This window comes from Festucalex cinctus, chromosome 4, assembly GCF_051991245.1.
Source record: "Festucalex cinctus isolate MCC-2025b chromosome 4, RoL_Fcin_1.0, whole genome shotgun sequence".
Lineage (NCBI taxonomy): Eukaryota > Metazoa > Chordata > Actinopteri > Syngnathiformes > Syngnathidae > Festucalex > Festucalex cinctus.
Window position 1 is genome coordinate 2226576 of NC_135414.1, and position 20286 is coordinate 2246861.

At 40.5% G+C, this 20286-nt stretch overlaps 1 protein-coding gene across 10 annotated transcripts in view; it reads left to right on the forward strand.

Annotated features, from left to right (window-relative positions):
* tmc3 (transmembrane channel like 3) overlaps positions 1-20286 on the forward strand; it is a 587484-nt gene that overhangs the window by 535015 nt on the left and 32183 nt on the right. For all 10 annotated transcript variants that reach the window (XM_077518216.1, XM_077518214.1, XM_077518224.1 and 7 more), the window contains one exon: positions 8200-8328. In XM_077518216.1, the coding sequence (XP_077374342.1) occupies positions 8200-8328 (129 nt within the window). The remainder of the gene's footprint in view (positions 1-8199; positions 8329-20286) is intronic.

Here is a 20286-nt window from a genome sequence, read left to right on the forward strand (position 1 = left end):
ATTTATTTTAGTTAATTGGATAATTTGGAGACTGTTAAATGTGCAATGTAACAACTACTAGCATGACAGTGTCGTGTATAGTTAGCTAAATACACATTGTTTGGGTTTTTATTTTTCTAGTTTTACGATGACCTAAAGAGAGTAATGTTGTGTTCGTGTTGATAATAAATGCTGAGGATGTTTGCTGTTGCTTCAAGCGAACATTTATTTCACCAGGTCGACACATGCACACGCCATCTCGTGTTAATGCACTCTTCCTCAAGTCATTCTTATTTCAACACTCATTGACAGCAGCGACTCCTAGTGGTAACACTAATCATAACAGGTAATGGTCGAGGCCATTGTCCAAATAAACAGCCCAAAAAGAAAACGAAGTCTGATTATTTGGAATATCGTTAACTCGCTGTCGAGCTGGTGAAATCTGGAAGCTTCGGAGCGAGGACAGCATACTTTCGGTTTTGTGAGGAAAGTTGAAGACACGGACACAACGTGCTCCGGCAAGTTTAATGTCCAAAGTATGGAAACGATGTTAATTTTATCTGAACAATACCATGTACAAAGACAACTGAGAGTACGGCAGATGTACAGACAAGCTGGCATGGAGATAAACACGACTTATTCCAATTAAACCTCCCACAACTCGACCAGATAAAAGGTAATAACGACCTTAATAACCTGATTTATTGTTGAACACTTAAGCCATACTGCGTTGTGGAGAATGAGGGCTTTCAGGAGTCAGGACATGATAAAAAAATTAGCGTCCCCAAAAGGTGTTACGGCGAGCACCGCTCATCCGTGAACTTACGTATAATATGGATGTCCGTGCACTCATCACCTCACCAAGCGCACTATTACTCCAGTAGTCATATACAATATATCTGTGCTTACGAGAGACGTGTGTGTCATTCAAGTCCCTCACTGTAAACATGTCTGTCCACTGTCTGCTCTCACTTGTTGTCTAACAACTCGAGTCACAAGTTGAGGTGACAGAGAACAAGATCGTCATCCATTGCTGGAGCTCTCCCTTGCGAGCCGGAAAGATTTCCTTGCTCGCCGAACTGCTCACTCGACCAATGACAGGCAGTTTGCAACGGCAGAGTCCAACCCAAGACATGCTTAGGACCGCTCCCTCATTTGAATAACATTTCCACTTGGCTGTATGGCCCAAAACTGCCAAAATTCAAATTAAATAAATGACAAAATAAATGACAAAATTAATAAATGACTAAATAAATAAATAAATGACTAAATAAATAGATAAATAAATGACTAAATAAATAAATGAATAAATAAATAATTAAATGTCTAAATAAATAAATAAATGTCTAAATAAATAAATGACTACAAGTGAAAATAAAAACAGATTTATTTCCATTTATATATATTTTTTTTTAGATATAATTTTTGAATTATATTTTTTTTATATTCATTTTTATTTTCACTTTTAGTCATTTATTTATTTATTTATTTTGAATTTTGGCAGTTTTGGTCCTCCATACACACTTTAAGTCATGTGGGTTAGTAAGTTAAGTATACGATAATATAGAAAATGTATACATTTAAAATACAACAATCTGGATGAGTCACTGTATATTCTGTCATAATTATAATGAAATATAAAATTAGGTATTAATTAAAAATAACTGAAAATTTATCAGATTGTAGATTATCACCATTATCATTGCATATTATTATTAAAATGATATAGAACCTAGAAAATTATTGTGTTTGAAATTATCTCGTTACATTTAGAAGTACTCATACATATGTTGAGATTCTCCTCGTGGTTCAAATGATGACTAAAACCAAATTAAACTAGAGCTGCGAGCAGCTATAAAGGGCCCTCGCAGCCCGGGCCACGTTGGGGTCCTTGCACGTTGGGGTACTTGCACGTTGGGGTACTGGCACATTGGGGTACTGGCATATTTGAAGCAAAATTTCTTTGAAAATGGCATAATAAACGTTTACATGTAGAATATTTTTTTGCCAGTGTGTGTGTCAAGCTCAACGGGTTTTGGTGATTGTTAAGACCTGCAAAAATCAGCGTCCTTTTTTATTTTTAGGCAATGAGTTGCCCTGATTGGTATTTTTTTGTAAAAGTGTATATACACATAATCGCTCGTTGTACTCATTGCACAATGTTACTTTTATTGTCCAAAGGGGCAATCAAAAATGAATAAAACAAAATGGAAACGTACATACGTTTGGATCGGTGTGAAGCCAGTGAACAATTTGAGTGGTGGAAACTAAAAGAATATTCATAAATGACTTAGTTATCACACTTAGAATGAGTGTACATGTTTTGTACAAAATACCGTATGTGGGGTATTTTTTCTTTTTTTTTATATAAGCCTCAAGGGCTAGGTGGCGCTGTATTTATAACTGAATGTTGTCATAGAGATACCTTCAGGCCTTGATTATAAGCATACATGTCAAGTGTGGGATTTTTTTTGGAGCATGTACCGTGGAGTTATTAAGCATATCCTTCATTCACGATATTGCTTTTAATGTCCATAGAGGCTATCAAAAATAAATAAAAATATATATATGTTTGGATAAGTCTGATGCCAGTGAACATTTTGAGTGGTGGAAACTAAAAGAATATTCATAAATGACTGAGTTATCACACTTAGAATGAGTTTACATTTTTTGTACAAAATACCGTATGTGGGGTATTTTTTTTTTATGCCTCAAGGGCTAGGTGGCGCTGCATATATAACTGAATGTTGTCATAGAGATAACTTCAGGCCTTGACGATAAACATACATGTCAAGTTTGGGATTTTTTGGAGCATGTACCGGGGAGTTATCAAGCATATCCTTTTTCATTGCGAAACACAAATTTTGATGCCACGCCCTCATCATATAGTATTTCGAAAAGTCAAAATTTTCCCCCCTGTCGTTGGCTCAGGTCTTGACATTGTCCAGGTCAAGTCTTAACTCAGTCGGATGAAACGTGGAGAAGAAGTGGGCAAAAGTATGCCCCCTGTAAATGTGCAAAAATCATCAAAAATGGGACATTCAAAAATTCGTAGCTCACTTCCTGTTCATTTTAGCATATGGGTCCAAGAGACTTTTATGTAGGTCTTGGGCTCCCTCATACACCTAAAATTTTTCGTAGATCTTGCTTAAACGTACAACCGGGGCTGCTTCATTAAAATTTTCTAGGGGGCGCTATTGAGTAATTTTTGTAAAAATAGCACAATCAACATTAAAATATTGCTCATTTTACCAGGCCAGATGTGTGTGCCAAGTTTCATGAGTTTCTGTGCATGTTTAGACCCTCAAAACCGGCGTTGTTTTCTTGGCGAACAGCGCTTAGCCACGCCCACAGCAATTCACGAAAACTCACAAACTTCGTGTTGTGACATCATGAAGGCCGAAACCCTCATCTGAGCAAATCTGAGGTAGGTCCAGTTAACGTGTTTGGACAAAAACGTAGAAGAAAATTCGTAAGGAAAAAAAAATGCCACTAGGTGGCGCTATCAGTAAGATGAAATATAAGTTCGTAGATGTCTTTAGGGCTGGACTCTCATCAAATGTGTGAAATTTTGAGAAGATAGGATCATCTCGGTCAAGTTAATGCAGCTTTTATTGTCACGAAAAATCTTCAGAATTTGCGTCACCGTAGCGGCCACGCCCTTTGGCGAAAAGTTACAATATTCGGTGTGGGGCATGATCAACATCTTAAGGCTTTTCTGACCAATTTTCAACTGGATCCCTTCAAAGAGCTTGGCACAGTAACTAAAAACGTAAAGTATGACATTTATTGTCACCACTAGGTGGTGCTATATGTATAACTGAATTTTATCATATAGATGTTTTCAGGCCGTGACTATTAAGTTGCATGAGAAGTTTGAGATTTTTTGGAGCTTGAACATGGGAGTTATTAAGCATTTGCTCTTTCTGGACAAATGAAATTTTAAAGGCAATATTTGATGCCCCGCCCCCGTCATATAGTATTTCAAAAAGTCAAGGTTTTTTGCCCAGTTGTTGTCTCAGGTCTTGAGATGATAAATGTCAATTTTGATGTCAACTGGATGAAAAATGTTTGCAAAGGGGGAAAAAGCATGACCACAGTGAATGTGCCAAAATAGGCCAAAATTGGACATTAAAAAATTCATAGCTCATTTCCTGTACATTTTAGCTACATGGTCCCAATAGACTTTTTTGTGCGTCTCGGGGTGCTACACGTGCCTGCCAATTTTTGTTGCTCTAGCTCAAACGTGCCGGGCTTGGTTTTTATTTTTCTACGCTAGGGGGCGCTATAGAGTCGCGTTGTTATGACGACTTCATAATATCAAATTTTTCACCGGGCCCGAAGAGTGCGCAAAGTTCGGTGAGTTTTCGTGAATGTTTAGGTACCCAAAATCGCGATCGTTTGCGGAGAGTAAAGAAGAAGAAGAAGAAGAAGAAGAATAATAACTAGAGCTGCGAGCAGCTATAAAGGGCCCTCGCAGCCCGGGCCACGTTGGGGTCCTTGCACGTTGGGGTACTTGCACGTTGGGGTAGTGGCACGTTGGGGTACTGGCATATTGGAAGCAAAATTTCTTTGAAAATGGCATAATAAACGTTTACATGTAGAATATTTTTTTGCCAGTGTGTGTGTCAAGCTCAACGGGTTTTGGTGATTCTTAAGACCTGCAAAAATCAGCGTCTTTTTTTATTTTTAGGCAATGAGTTGCCCTGATTGGTATTTTTTGTAAAAGTGTATATACACATCATCGCTCGTTGTACTCATTGCACAATGTTACTTTTATTGTCCAAAGGGGCAATCAAAAATGAATAAAACAAAATGGAAACGTACATACGTTAGGATCGGTGTGAAGCCAGTGAACAATTTGAGTGGTGGAAACTAAAAGAATATTCATAAAAGACTTAGTTATCACACTTAGAATGAGTTTACATTTTTTATACAAAATACCGTATGTGGGGTATTTTTTATTTATTTTTTTATATAAGCCTCAAGGGCTAGGTGGCGCTGTATTTATAATTGAATGTTGTCATAGAGATACCTTCAGGCCTTGATCATAAGCATACATGTCAAGTGTGGGATTTTTTTTGGAGCATGTACCGTGGAGTTATTAAGCATATCCTTCATTCACGATATTGCTTTTAATGTCCATAGAGGCTATCAAAAATAAATAAAAATATATATATGTTTGGATAAGTCTGATGCCAGTGAACATTTTGGGTGGTAGAAACTAAAAGAATATTCATAAATGACTTAGTTATCACACTTAGAATGAGTTTACATTTTTTGTACAAAATACCGTATGTGGGGTATTTTTTTTTCATGCCTCAAGGGCTAGGTGGCGCTGCATATATAACTGAATGTTGTCATAGAGATAACTTCAGGCCTTGACGATAAACATACATGTCAAGTTTGGGAATTTTTGGAGCATGTACCGGGGAGTTATCAAGCATATCCTTTTTCATTGCGAAACACAAATTTTGATGCCCCGCCCTCATCATATAGTATTTCGAAAAGTCAAAATTTTTCCCCCTGTCGTTGGCTCAGGTCTTGACATGGTCCAGGCCAAGTCTTAACTCAGTCGGATGAAACGTGTAGGAGAAGTGGGCAAAAGTCTGCCCCCTGTGAATGTGCAAAAATCGTCAAAAATGGGACATTCAAAAATTCGTAGCTCACTTCCTGTTCATTTTAGCATATGGGTCCAAGAGACTTTTTTGTAGGTCTTGGGCTCCCTCATACACCTAAAAATTTTCGTAGATCTTGCTTAAACGCACAACCGGGGCTGCTTCGTTAAAAATTTCGAGGGGGCGCTATTGAGTCATTTCTGTAAAAATAGCACAATCATCAATAAAATATTGCTCATTTTACCAGGCCAGATGTGTGTGCCAAGTTTCATGAGTTTCTGTGCATGTTTAGACCCTCAAAACTGGCGTTGTTTTCTTGGCGAACGGCGCTTAGCCACGCCAACAGCAATTCGCGAAAACTCACAAACTTCGTGTTGTGACATCATGAAGGCCGAAACCCACATCTGAGCAAATATGAGGTAGGTCCAGTTCACGTGTTTGGAGAAAAACGTAGAAGAAAATTCGTAAGAAAAAAAATTGCCACTAGGTGGCGCTATCAGTTAGATGGAATGTAAGTTAGTAGATGTCTTTAGAGCTGGACTCTCATCAAATGTGTGAAATTTTGAGAAGATAGGATCATCTCGGTCAAGTTAATGCAGCTTTTATTGTCACGAAAAATCTTCAGATTTTGCGGCACCGTAGCGGCCACGCCCTTTGGCGAAAAGTGACAATATTCGGTGTGGGGCATGATCAACATCTTAAGGCTTTTCTGACCAATTTTCAACTGGATCCCTTCAACGAGCTCAGCGCATTAGCTAAAAACGTAAAGTATGACATTTATTGTTACCACTAGGTGGCGCTATATGTAGAACTGAATTTTATCATATAGATGTTTTCAGGCCGTGACTATTACGTTGCCTGAGAAGTTTGAGATTTTTAGGAGCTTGAACATGGGAGTTATTAAGCATTTGCTCTTTCTGGACAAATGAAATTTTAAAGGCAATATTTGATGCCCCGCCCCCATCATATCGTATTTCGAAAAGGCAAGACTTTTTGCCCAGTTGTTCTCTCAGGTCTTGAGATGATAAATGCCAAGTTTGAAGTCAATCGGATGAAAACTGTTTGCAAAGGGGGGGAAAGTATGACCTCAGTGAATGTGCAAAAATGGGCCAAAATTGGACATTCAAAAATTCATAACTCACTTCCTGTACATTTTTGCTACTTGGTCCCAATTGACTTTTTGTGCGTCCCGGGGTGCTACAAGTGCCTGCCAATTTTCGTAGCTCTAGGTCAAACGTGCCGGGATTGGTTTTTATTTTTTTATGCTAGGGGGCGCTATAGAGTGACATTGTTATGACAACATCAGAATATCAAATTTTTCGCCGGACCCGAAGAGTGTGCAAATTTCGGTGAGTTTTCGTAAATGTTTAGGTCCTCAAAAATACGATAGTTTGCGGAGAATAAAGAAGAAGAAGAAGAAGAAGAAGAATTTTTACAAAAACAATAGGGACCTCGCAGCGGTCGCTGCTCGGGCCCTAATTAATCTACATATTGCGTTATTAGTATTATTTTTTTATACTGGCAGCATGGTGAGTGAGTGGTTAGCACATATGCCTCACAGTTCTGAGGTTTGGGGTTTGAATCTCTCCTGTGTGGAGTTTGCATGTGCTTCACCCACCTCCACTATAATTAGGCATTAGCAACTTGTGACCTAGAATCAAAAAAGCTAAAGCTCAATGTCGATTGAGAATTCACTGGCATAAATTGCTATCTTATAAAAGCACAATAAATGACACAATGATCAAATTTAAGGGTGATGTAAATGTCTGCACATACGGATGGCGGTTCTTACTTTTAAACGCTAGATTGCTGCCAAATCCAGATAAAACTTCCAGTAGCTCTGGAGACTGCATGCACAAAAATGTTGAAGCTACTACAAAGAAACAGGCACATAAACAAATCTACAATGATGGGAATGATGGGTCTGACCTCTTTGGTGGAAATTATGTACTGTATGAATGATGTGTAGTCTACTAAAAAAAAAATACAAAAATAAAATAATATAACCTCAGAACGGAAAGAAAGGGCCAAAACACCCCTAATGAAATTAAATTGCACTAAAAAACAAACTCGCCACGAGAGGGTGCTAGAACTGCACAAATGGAAATCAACCCAACTTTTTTTAACAGCTGTGTTGCATTTAAATATTGTGAACATGACGACGACGATATTGTGGCAGTTATAATATCACAATATCACGATATTGCGCTCATCGTTACATCCCTAATATTTAGACTTATTTCATTATTGATACAATACTAGGTTAATATTTTTCAAAAAGAAAATGTATAAACCTGGTCATGTACATAAGTGCACTTAGACATGTGTACATTTGCTCGCAACATATGTACATGAAATTCCTAGACACATACCATAATACATTTATAAATCATATACTCACATATACAATTTTCATGCTCTTGTCTGACATAATACTCACATATACAATTTTCAAGCTCTTTTCTGACATAAGTAATTTTTTTTGAATAATGAATGCATAATTATTTGATTAGCATGAAATAACATTGCAAGACGTGTGTAAAACTGCTGACTACAACTACTATTTCTGTCTTTACGTTTAAACCATATGCCGTAACTCCAGGAAATGCTGAAGCTGTCCATCATCGACATGATCTTTACAGTGGCCAGCATTCTGCTCATTGATTTCATCAGAGGCTTGGTTGTTCGTTACCTCAGTGACTGTTGCTGTTGGGATTTGGAGAGCAAGTTCGTAAGTTGAACACACTTAACAACATGTCCTCATCATTTTATTTTCTTATTATAAATTAAAGGTAGCAGTTTTTTTTGTTTTGTTTTTTTAAACGATGCATAAGGTTTCACTTCTTAAATTGGCTGGCTTGAAAATTCAGCACATTAACATTTTATTTGAATGTTGCATTGGTTTAAAAAAGTCTGAAGATTTTTAAAAGCTGTTTAGCTGCAGTGTGTACAAAAAAATAACGGCATGTTCCATTATGACAAATATCTGCTGAAGCATAATATTTGTATATGCATTTTTTAAAAACTCTTCTGAATCTCTTTTTCCAGAGAGACAGTTATAGTCACGTCATCCATCCATCCATCCATCCATTTTCTTGACCACTTATTCCTCACAAGGGTCGCGGGGGGTGCTGGCGCCTATCTCAGCTGGCTCTGGGCAGTAGGCGGGGGACACCCTGGACTGGTTGCCAGCTAATCGCAGGGCACACAGAGACGAACAACCATCCACACTCACAAGCACACCGAGGGACAATTCGGAGCACCCAATTAACCTGCCACGCATGTCTTTGGAATGTGGGAGGAGACCGGAGTACCCGGAGAAGACCCACGCGGGCACGGGGAGAACATGCAAACTCCACCCAGGAAGGCCGGAGCCTGGTAGTCACGTCATACCCCTGCTTATTTATTCGAAATGTAGTAGAATTGACCTTTCACAAACCACGCCCAAACGGCACTAGTGATGGGGTTTTTGGCTCTTTTCGGTGAGCTGGTTTATTTGGATCGGCTCAGTGAAAAGAGCCGATTTTTTGGCTCTCAAACGGCTCTTTAAACTTTAGCTTTTATTTTAAATACTTAACGACAAATTTACCATACATTTTGATTAATGACTTGGTGAACTAAATACTGCACTCTACTGAGTGCAAATACAATTTTCAAGCAAAGAAAATGATTTGTTCTCATTTTATTAAACAAATTAATGGGCTCCATACAATAAACAAGAAACCAAATTAAAACTTCAACCAACAACAATCAAAATAACAATCATAATAAACAATAATTTAACTGCAACAGCAGCAGCGAACAAAACAAACATTAGCTACTCACCCGGTCCAGGATAAAAGACCCTGCTTTATTTTAAATTTGCATTAAAAAAAATTTAAATAAATAAACATATCAACTTGGACGGGCTGATCCGGCTCCTTCTCTCATCTGACTTTAACCAATTAAAATGTCTCCAAATGTTACTGCGTTTTCGGCTCATCTTGTACAAACCGCGTTTGTGTGTCGTCCTTTCCTCTCCTGTTTTCTCCTCCTCCTGTCTCTCTCTGTTTGCGTCTGCGCAGACGAGGCGGAGCATGTGCTCCACGTACAGTGACCAACCCAATCTCCCCCCTCCCCCCCTCCCTCTCTGGGCAAACCTCGCTTCCAACACGTGAAAAAGAGAGAGCGACATAGGTAGAGAGAGAGAGAGCGAGGGAAAATGACGGAGCCGGCTCTCGAGGGAGGGTGCCGGCTCTCATTGTTCACTTCAACGAGTATTCGTACCGGCTTGTTCGCGACCGACACATCACTAAACCACACCCTCAAACAGTCAAGGTCCAGGACTAGACTGACAAAAAAAAAAATCGGCCCTGGCGTTTGGACTTAGACTGGCCCACCGACCCAGCATGGCTGCTGGCTACCACGACCTTCTGCCACTGATGTTGATTTTTTCCGTTTGCTGTCTATATAAATAAAATAATTAAAGAGCGCTGCATCAGCACCAAAAGACGTCGGCCCACCAGTCATCTGCCCTGTATGCCAGATGGTCAGTCCAACCCTGCCAAGGTCCGTCAACCTCGTATCCGCTCCATTGAAATCCAGTGTAAAATTGATTCACAAAACTTTTGCCAGCTTCAATAAAACCACACCAAACACAGTTCCAACAAACTGTGGACCTCCAACAAACAAAATAGCGAAGCTATGTGTCCATAGATCCACAAAGTGCAGTGATGTCGTCAATGGATTACACAGTGTGGGTGGCCTCACCTCCAGCTAAATGTCTAGGAGCCTGTAAAGAAGCTATAGGTCTAATGGGCTAGGCTGAAGCCATATTGCAAAACTAGCAACTGAATGAGCTGAATGTCATGAGTCTGAATTAATTGTCAATGGTTGTTGAAATTCCAGACTTTGCTCAATTACATTTCTAAGTATGAAGATTTGTTCAGTACAGGATCTGCCTAGCCTGAAGCCAGCTTGCTCTTCTCTCAATTTTACATCGATTACAAGGCAAGGCAGGGCAAGGCAAGGCAAGTTTATTTGTATAGCACATTTCATACACAAGGCAACTCAATGTGTTTTACACAAGGAAAGACAACACATAAGCATCAAGTAACAGTAGTTGACATTCAGAGGAAGAAAAATAAATGAAAATAGGTTACAATAGGTACAAGCTTCATTCTGTTCTGCAATACGATGGAAAATACCTTCCCTGGTACTGATAGCAGTATAATTCCTCTCCAATTTCCACAATCACTGAGAGGTCCTTTTTTGGTTATTTTCACTATCACTCCTTTTCTCCATTCCTCCGGTACACATTCTTCCATCCAGCAATTATTTATCAGTGTAGTGAGCTCTTTTACAATGCTTTTGCCACCAGCCTTTAGTAATTCAGCTGGGATTCCATCCAGGCCTGGACCTTTGTTATTTTTCAGCTTTGAGATGGCGGACTTCACCTAATGTAACCGCTAGGGGGAACAAACCAGTGTCTTTTTGTGCCGGTCCCAAGCCCGGATAAATACAGAGGGTTAGGTCAGGAAGGGCATCCGATGTAAAACTTTGGCCAAACTAATCATGCGAATCAAATATATGACTTCCATACCGGATCGGTCGTGGCCCCCCGCCATCGGTGCTGTTGACCTACAGGGTGCTGGTGGAAATTGGACTACTGTTGGTCAAAGAAGGAGAGGAGGAAGGTGTATCCATAAGAAGAAAGAGAAGAGGAATACCACGAGTCTAGGACTTAGAGTAGGGACTTTGAATGTTGGAAGTATGACAGGAAAAGGTCAAGAGCTAGTTGACATGATGCAGAGGAGGAAGGTGGACATATTGTGTGTTCAGGAGACCAGGTGGAAAGGGAGCAAAGCTACAAGTTTAGGAGCTGATTTCAAATTGCTCTATCATGGTTTAAATAGGAAGAAAAATTGAGTAGGAGTTATCGTGAAGGAGGAGTTTACCTACAAGAGTGGAGGTAGAAGTACACAGGTAGACTACATCTTGTGTAGACGGTGTAATTTGAAGGAGATCAGTGACTGCAAAGTAGTGGTAGGTGAGAGTGTAACCAGACAGCAGAGGATGGTTGTATGTAGGATGACTGGTGGTGAGAAAGTCAAAGAGGGCAAAGGCAGAGCAGAGGACGAAATGGTGGAAGCTGAAAAAGGAAGAGTGTTGTATGACTTTCATGAAGGAGTTGAGAAAGGCTCTGGGTGGTGAGGATGTGCTCCCAGAGGACTGGACAACTACAGCAAATCTGATCAGACAGACTGGTAGGACAGTCCTTGGTGTATCATCTGGAATGAAAGGAAATAAGGAGACTTGGTGGTGGAATGAGGGGGTGCAGAAGTGGATTCAGAGAAAGAGGTTAGCTAAAAAGAAGTGGGACACTGAGAGGACTGAAGAAAGTAGAAGTAGTACAGGAAAATATATCGTAAGGTGAAAGTAGAAGTGGCAAGGCCAAACAAGGGGCTTACGATGACTTGTATGCTAGGTTGGACAGTAAGGAGAGAGAGACTGATTTATACAGGTTGGCAAGGCAAAGAGACAGAGATGGGAAGGACGTGCAGTAGGTTAGGGTCATAAAGGATAGGGATGGAAGAGTGTTGACAGATGCCAGCGGTGTGATGGGAAGATGGAAAGAGTACTTTGAAGAGTTGATGAATGAGGAAAATGAGAGAGAACGAAGAGTAGAAGGGGTGACTGTTGTGGACCAGGAAGTAGCAAAGATTAGTAAGGATGAAGTGAGAAGGGCATTGAAGAGGATGAAGAGTGGAAAGGCACTCGGTCCTGATGTTATACCTGTGGAGGTATGGAAGTGTCTGGGAGAGGTAGCAGTAGAATTTCTGAATGGGTTGTTCAACAGGATCTTAGATAGTGAGAAAATGGCTGAGGAATGGCGGAGAAGTGCTCTGGTGCCCATTTTTAAGAACAAGGGAGACATGCAGAATTGTGGCAACTACAGAGGAATAAAGCTGATGAGCCACACAATGAAACTATGGGAAAGAGTAGTGGAAGCTAGACTGAGGGCAGATGTGAACATTTGTGAGCAGCAGTATGGTTTCATACAAAAAAAAAAAAAGAGTACGACAGATGCAGTATTTGCTTTGAGGATGTTGATTGAAAAGTAGGTCAGAAGGAGCTGCATTGTGTCTTTCTAGACCTGGAGAAAGCTTATGACAGGGTGCTCAGAGAGGAACTGTGGTTTTGTATGAGGAAGTCTGGAGTGGCAGAGAAGTATGTTCAAGTGGTGCAGGACATGTATGAGGACTGAAAGACAGTGGTGAGGTGTGCTATATGTGTGACAGAGGAGTTCAAAATGTGACGATATTACCGTATACCCCGGTATAATGAGGAGACGGTGAAACGGTGTTAAAATCTTAATACCGCCCAACCCTAGGCATCATTACCCTGACGCATGTAAATAAATTAAAACTACTAATTGGCTACTAAATAATAAAATATTATTTTAAACATGACGGAGCAGTAAACGCGAGCAGTGTGCTCATGTTTATGCAGAATGGCACGCTACATTCACACAAATGCTCCCTGCCCTGCCCGGCATAACAGCACGATGATCGGGTGGTGTCGTGTCAAGTTCAGTCTTGTAGTGTGACAACATGTCTGGTCCAGGACACAGGGCGAATTTATCGGGTAATCTGACAGCGCGACTGTCGTGAAAGACAAAAAAAAAAATTGCATAGTTTGAGCTTGGCATTAGTTTAGCAAAATAAGAAAGTTTAGTGGACTGAATAGTTTAGGTTGTTATGGTTAACATAAAATGTGCTCGGAATATGCGCAAAATGGAAGCAGCTGATTCGTCAAATCTGGCTAAATTTTAAGTAATTTGTAATTTAAGGTTACCGTAATTGTAACTATAAGCCACAACTTTTTTCACACGCTTTCAACCCTGCGGCTTATACAATGATGCGGCTAATATATGAATTTTTCAACCTGAACCGTAACAAGCATTTGTAGTGTCAACTTCCGCTTACCCGCAGGACTTAAATCGGGAAATATGTCCTGATCGACTCTCCAATCAAAGGGTTAGAAATTCCCCTTTTCCCTCACCGGCTCTAAGGCGTCAGCGTGAGGAGACGGGAATTAGTTAAGCCGATATGTCAAAGTGGATTCACCTAGGTTTGTTCACTGTCTTCTTATCATGAGGCCAATCCGTTTCCATCCACCTATCAATCCCGAGTGAATAACCACACAGAGCCCAGGAATAATAGTATGAACACCTCACTTACATTGGCAGCTCCACTTTCATAAGTTGTTTGCATTTGTTATTGACCTAGTCATTTAATAATCCTTGTAAGGATCATACGGATTTGTTTCATATCAAGCAGGAGTATTTGACTTTATTAATGCAGATGGAAACACTGGTTGGATATCGTTCGAATGTACTTACCTCTTTCTTGAAGTCCGTTGCTGTTGTGTCCGTCTCGAAGAAAAATAATGCTGACTTACAAAATGATCAAAACGAATAAAAACCAAATTAAATAAAAATAAATAAATAAATAAAAACACAAATAAAAAGAATCAAATGAAATAATAAATTCACACTTGGTTTATAAATTATTTTATTAGGTCTTATAAAACGACCTGGGACTTATAAAATGTCCGAAAGGAATAAAATAAAAATAAAAAGAAACAAATAAAATGATTAATTCACAAATAGTCTTTTAATAATTTTATTGACAATAATGATATAGCAAATATAATTCATAAAAATCACATTTAAAATAAAAACATAAAATCAATAAAGATAAAATAAAATAGGAAACAGGAATCAAAATAATATTTAAACCTTTTATAAGTGCTTTCTAAGATTGATCATTTCTCAACTGAACTCAAATCCCGATTCAAAATAAGGCGTTTTTGGTCAAAAATAATTTAAAGATATGGGAGTGGTTAAATGGCTCTCACCCTACACGCGATTAATCTTTCATATCTTCATCTTAAACACCTTATTAATAAAAATTTTGTACTTTACCCAATCTTTGAAGAATGATTCACTCACGGCAAAGAGTCAAAGTCCTTTCATGAAGAAACCTAAGTCCCACGAAGCCGAGAATCAACCTTCAGCAACACACTCCATACCGATCACATCGCAGGGTAACGAAGAAGAGCCTCGATCATCGCAAGGGACGATCTTTTATAAACTTGGGTGCGTGCCACTGGTTTCATCATGGCGAGTGTGTCCTTCCGCGCCTACGTGGGGATTTCCAGTCTCTTCACATATCAATGCGCAAAACATGTTGGGACTTGTTCTCAGTAAGTCTCCACACAGTTAAGTTAGAAGCGCGCAACGTTGGGGCTTAATCTTTGCATCAACACACACAGGAAACTGTTGAAACAGGTTGCGCTCTGTGGCTTTCGTAGCTTAGCAACCAGTTCCTGTTTTTCAAACAGGAAATTCAATGTAGGGCTAAAAGCTTCTGTTCTACTTGTAATACATATGTCAATAGTCTTAGCTCTTATTCAACAATCATAATATTAAAATCAACACATCACATATGTACTAATGTTTTAAACATAACTAAGCAAGCATGAATAACATGTATATACATGACATGTTAATCCCAAATCCCCTCAGGGAACTTAACAGGTTATTTCTAGTTCTGGTTACACATCGTGCATGTCATTGTTGAGAGTTGGACAATACATACAGGTAGTCTTTTCACTCAATGCAGTTACAGCAATGTCATCAGCGATTAAGACAGTATCGCTCGTAAAATAAATGAAAGAAAAGACAGCGAACTTCATAGTTGGCATCAATGTGCTGTAATCATTGATCCATAACTCAGGTTAACAATTATCGAATATAGATTGTGTGTGTGTATTATTACTTAATTCAGGATACCCTTTATTTACACTTAATTTGTATTTAGCCACTTTCGTTACCTTATATGACATGTCCGGGCTGTGCTGAGTGCAGCTTGGTTGTACAGGTTTGGCGGCATCTGGTGGTTGCTTTAGGGAGCTACACACAGAGGCCATTTGGTTTGGTTTTCACTCATGTAGACACCAATTGGTCTCGAACTAAGAATTGAGTCTAGTCCATTAATTTGTTATCTCATTTTACATGATATGGCGTTTCATCTGACCCACTCAATCCACTCAATTCAACAGTAGTCATAAAATTTATTAAATTATCACTGGAAGGGAGAGAATATTTGATCTTTTTCTTTCTGTGTGGGAGGATTTCCCATCGACAAATTGATTTATTTTCACATTGATATCTTTGGGGATCTATTTTGTACTGTGAATGAGGCCATCGGCGGAAGGATCCATGAAAAGAACGGGGGAACTTCTGCCATTAAGTTAAAGCATGCATGTTCAGTGAGCAGCTTTTTGTTTCATTCTTTTTTGCTTGTTTTAGAGCTTAACGAGTCACTTAAAGTTAATTGTTTGGTTGACTAATATGCGAAGAAGACGTGATCAGCGAGCGTGGGAAGGGAGAGAGAGAGAGGACGGTGACGTTCAACGAGGAACTTCAACCGCTGGACATCGGGAGCTCTGGATGACACATGGCGAACACAGCAATACCAAGACTGGGAGGCAGTGCCGTGAGAGTTACGCCACTATTTATCAATAGATCGTGAATGCTTGGGCGAACACAAAAGCCGGCATGATTTCTGAGGAGCGCACGTCAACGAGACTGACTGACAATGAGACGGAGCCTGGTGTGTTTGATGGAGAATGATGTATCTAATTTTAGATATCTATGTAGATTCATGCCCCCATCCCTGTAAAAGGCCCCCTGGTTTGACCCAAACCTGCTCTGACACATTATCCTTTCTTCTGACACAAGCAGACATATGTGGGTTTTTGTGACACGATACTTGTCAGTTGAGAATTAATCTGTTGGCCATATTGTGGTAAAAAAACAACAACCCAAAAACGTGGTCTTCCTGAGTCTGGCTGGCCTTGGAGGCATTCTGTGAGATAGGGGTTTTCCGATCACGTGGGCTCGCCCACGTGCTCAACGTGAGTAAGCTCGCCAAGAGCAGGTGCAAGCTATAAAAATGTCTTGTCCGCAAGATTTATGAGTAGGAAGTTACACGTGAGCTTGCGTAAACATGAAGTTCATACAGAGGGCAACTCTAAAATAGGCCAAAGGTTGCGGGCCTAAATTTGCGTGGAGTAACAGTGTCCCCAATGGTCACAAAATAGTACTGCACCAAGTTAAACTCCTATCTTGCAGTGCACTCTAGTGACCAAAGACATTCATATTAATAATTAGGCTAATATGTAGGAGTGGGCAAATTTTGTAGTGGCCCAATAACGTTACTTACCTTAAGATGTTACGCCCAAAGAAAAGGTTTGCGCATGGATCTAGTAAGGCTATAAAAAACAGTGCATCCCTTTGTTCGATGGATTTCTGATCCCTTCTGGCCATAATATATGTCTTGTTTGTATGTCTTTGTTCGAAGGAGATCAGCGACTGCAAAGTAGTGGTAGGTGAGAGTGTAGCCAGACAGCATAGGATGGTTGTGTGTAGGATGACTCTGGTGGTGAGGAAGAAAAAGAGGCCAAGGGCAGAGCCAAGGACGAAATGGTGGAAGCTGAAAAAGGAAGAGTGTTGTATGACTTTCAGAAAGGAGTTGAGAAAGACTGTGGGTGGTGAGGATGTGCTCCCAGATGACTGGACAACTACAGCAAATTTGATCAGGCAGACAGGTAGGACAGTCCTTGGTGTGTCATCTGGAAGGAAAGGAGATAAGGAGACTTGGTGGTGGAATGAGGAGGTGCAGCAGTGGATCCAGAGAAAGTGGTTAGCTAAGAAGAAGTGGGACACTAAGAGGACTGAAGAATGTAGAAAGGAGTACAGGGAAATACAGCGTAAGGTGAAAGTAGAAGTGGCAAAGGTCAAACAAGGGGCTTATGATGACTTGTATGCTAGGTTGGACAGTAAGGAGGGAGAGACTGATCTATACAGGTTGGCAAGGCAAAGATATAGAGATGGGAAGGACGTGCAGCAGGTTAGGGTAATAAAGGATAGGGATGGAAGAGTGTTGACAGATGCCAGCGGTGTGATGGGAAGATGGAAAGAGTACTTTGAAGAGTTGATGAATGAGGAAAATGAGAGAGAACGAAGAGTAGAAGGGGTGACTGTTGTGGACCAGGAAGTAGCAAAGATTAGTAAGGATGAAGTGAGAAGGGCATTGAAGAGGATGAAGAGTGGAAAGGCACTCGGTCCTGATGATATATCTGTGGAGGTATGGAAGTGTCTAGGAGAGGTAGCAGTAGAATTTCTGACTGGGCTGTTCAACAGGATCTTAGATAGTGAGAAAATGCCTGAGGAATGGAGGAGGAGTGTGCTGGTGCCCATTTTTAAGAACAAGGGAGACGTGCAGAATTGTGGCAACTACAGAGGAATAAAGCTGATGAGCCACACAATGAAACTATGGGAAAGAGTAGTGGAAGCTAGACTGAGGGCAGATGTGAACATTTGTGAGCAGCAGTATGGTTTCATACCAAAAAAAAAAAAAAAAAAAAAAAGAGTACGACAGATGCAGTATTTGCTTTGAGGATGTTGATTGAGAAGTACAGAGAAGGTCAGAAGGAGCTGCATTGTGTCTTTGTTGACCTGGAGAAAGCTTATGACAGGGTGCTCAGAGAGGAACTGTGGTTTTGTATGAGGAAGTCTGGAGTGGCGGAGAAGTATGTTCAAGTGGTGCAGGACATGTATGAGGACTGTAAGACAGTGGTGAGGTGTGCTGTAGGTGTGACGGAGGAGTTCGAGGTGGAGGTGGGACTACATCAGGGATCAGCTCTGAGCCCCTTCTTGTTCGCAATGGTAATGGACAGGATGACAGACGAGGTTAGACAGGAATCCCCATGGACTATGATGTTTGCAGATGACATAGTGATCTGTAGTGAAAGCAGGGAACAGGTGGAGGAGAAGCTAGAGGCGTGGAGGTTTGCCCTGGAAAGGAGGGGAATGAAGGTTAGCCGTAGCAAGACGGAGTATCTGTGTGTGAATGAGAGGGACCCAAGTGGAAGAGTGAGGTTACAGGGAGAAGAGACCAAGAAGGTGGAGGAGTTTAAGTATTTAGGGTCAACAGTCCAGAGCAATGGAGAGTGTGGAATAGAAGTGAAGAAGCGTGTGCAGGCAGGCTGGAACGTGTGGAGAAAAGTGTCAGGTGTGATGTGTGAGAGAAGAGTTTCAGCTAAAATGAAAGGAAAAGTTTATAAAACTGTGGTGAGACCAGCGATGTTGTTTGGTCTGGAGACAGTACCACTGAGAAAAAGACAGGAGGCAGAGCTGGAGGTGGCAGAGATGAAGATGCTGAGATTCTCTTTGGGAGTGACCAGGTTGGATAGGATCAGGAATGAGTACATCAGAGGGACAGCACATGTTAGAAGTTTTGGAGATAAAGTCAGAGAGGCCAGACTTTGATGGTTTGGACATGTCCAGAGGAGAGATAGTGACTATATTGGAAGAAGGATGCTGAGTTTTCAAATGCCAGGCAGAAGATCGAGAGGAAGACCAAAGAGGAGGTTTATGGATGTAGTTAAAGAGGACATGAAGGTAGTTGGTGTGAGAGCAGAGGACGCAGAGGACAGTTAGATGGAGGCAACTGATTCGCTGTGGCGACCCCTGAAGGGAAAAGCCGAAAGAAGAAGAAGATTTGTATGTCTGTGTCAAATAAATCTTTTTGTCTACAGCTTGAACCCTTTGAACACTTTGTTGTTTTTTTGGATTCTGAGTTGTTAAACTTCTCCTTTAAAGCGAATACAAGCGAAGACTCTCCTTCCAACACCCGGGATGCATAATATACGATCATTCTTGTAGAGGACAGTTGGACCCCCCAGATATCTTCACTGAGCGTCGGCCCGAGGGGAGGGCGAAGGCGACCGTAAATCTCAGTCCGGCCGTCTACCTCTCGCCGGGCTGACGCTCCAACAAGAACTTGCCCAGTTCGTTTCGGATACAGAAGGCGAGGACTTTGAGGGATTTGTGGTTGATCAAAAGCAACGTGAGTACATTATTATTGCTCTCTGCCTTTTTAAAAACTAGCGCTAGCATGTGCTAGCTATGTTTTAGCCTACTGCTAATTGCATGCTACCATGTGTAGCGTCGCTGGGAGCTTTATTTGATTGATTGATTGATTGATTGATTGATTTGTTCATTTTTCCTTTCGGACAGCATTGTGACAATCAAACATTTAATCATACAATTTCAACATGTAATAACCGAAAAGAAAAAGGGCTGGCAGGAAGAAGCATGAAGCTTATAATTTCCCGCCCCCATACTATACTAGGATGCAGAAAATCAAACGACTAATAGTTAGAAGTCAGCAGGGATAATAAATGTTCACTCAGTTCATCATTTCCATGATATTAGTGTCCAGTTGATTGCGTTCGGAGTCTTTTAGTTCAGGCAAATAGATTATTAAAAGCTCAATCAGCTCATCTTCACCAATGATTTGGTCGCAAGTAGTTTGTGTTCCAGACAGTAGATTCGTTCCAATAGTTTGTTGAACACTTGTTGATTGAAACCATGTAGATTAACTCAGTCCAGTAGCTTTAGATAACTGGGCATAATGAAAGCCATGTGTCCGACCACACCTTCAGTCAGATCCGTCCACATCACGATTCCGGTTCATCGCAGTCTCCAGTTCAGCTTTTCTCTCCAAGTCAAGCAACCTTGTGGCCATGTCTCTCATCATTCTGTTCATGGCAAGGTTAAATGCTGCAAGGTTGT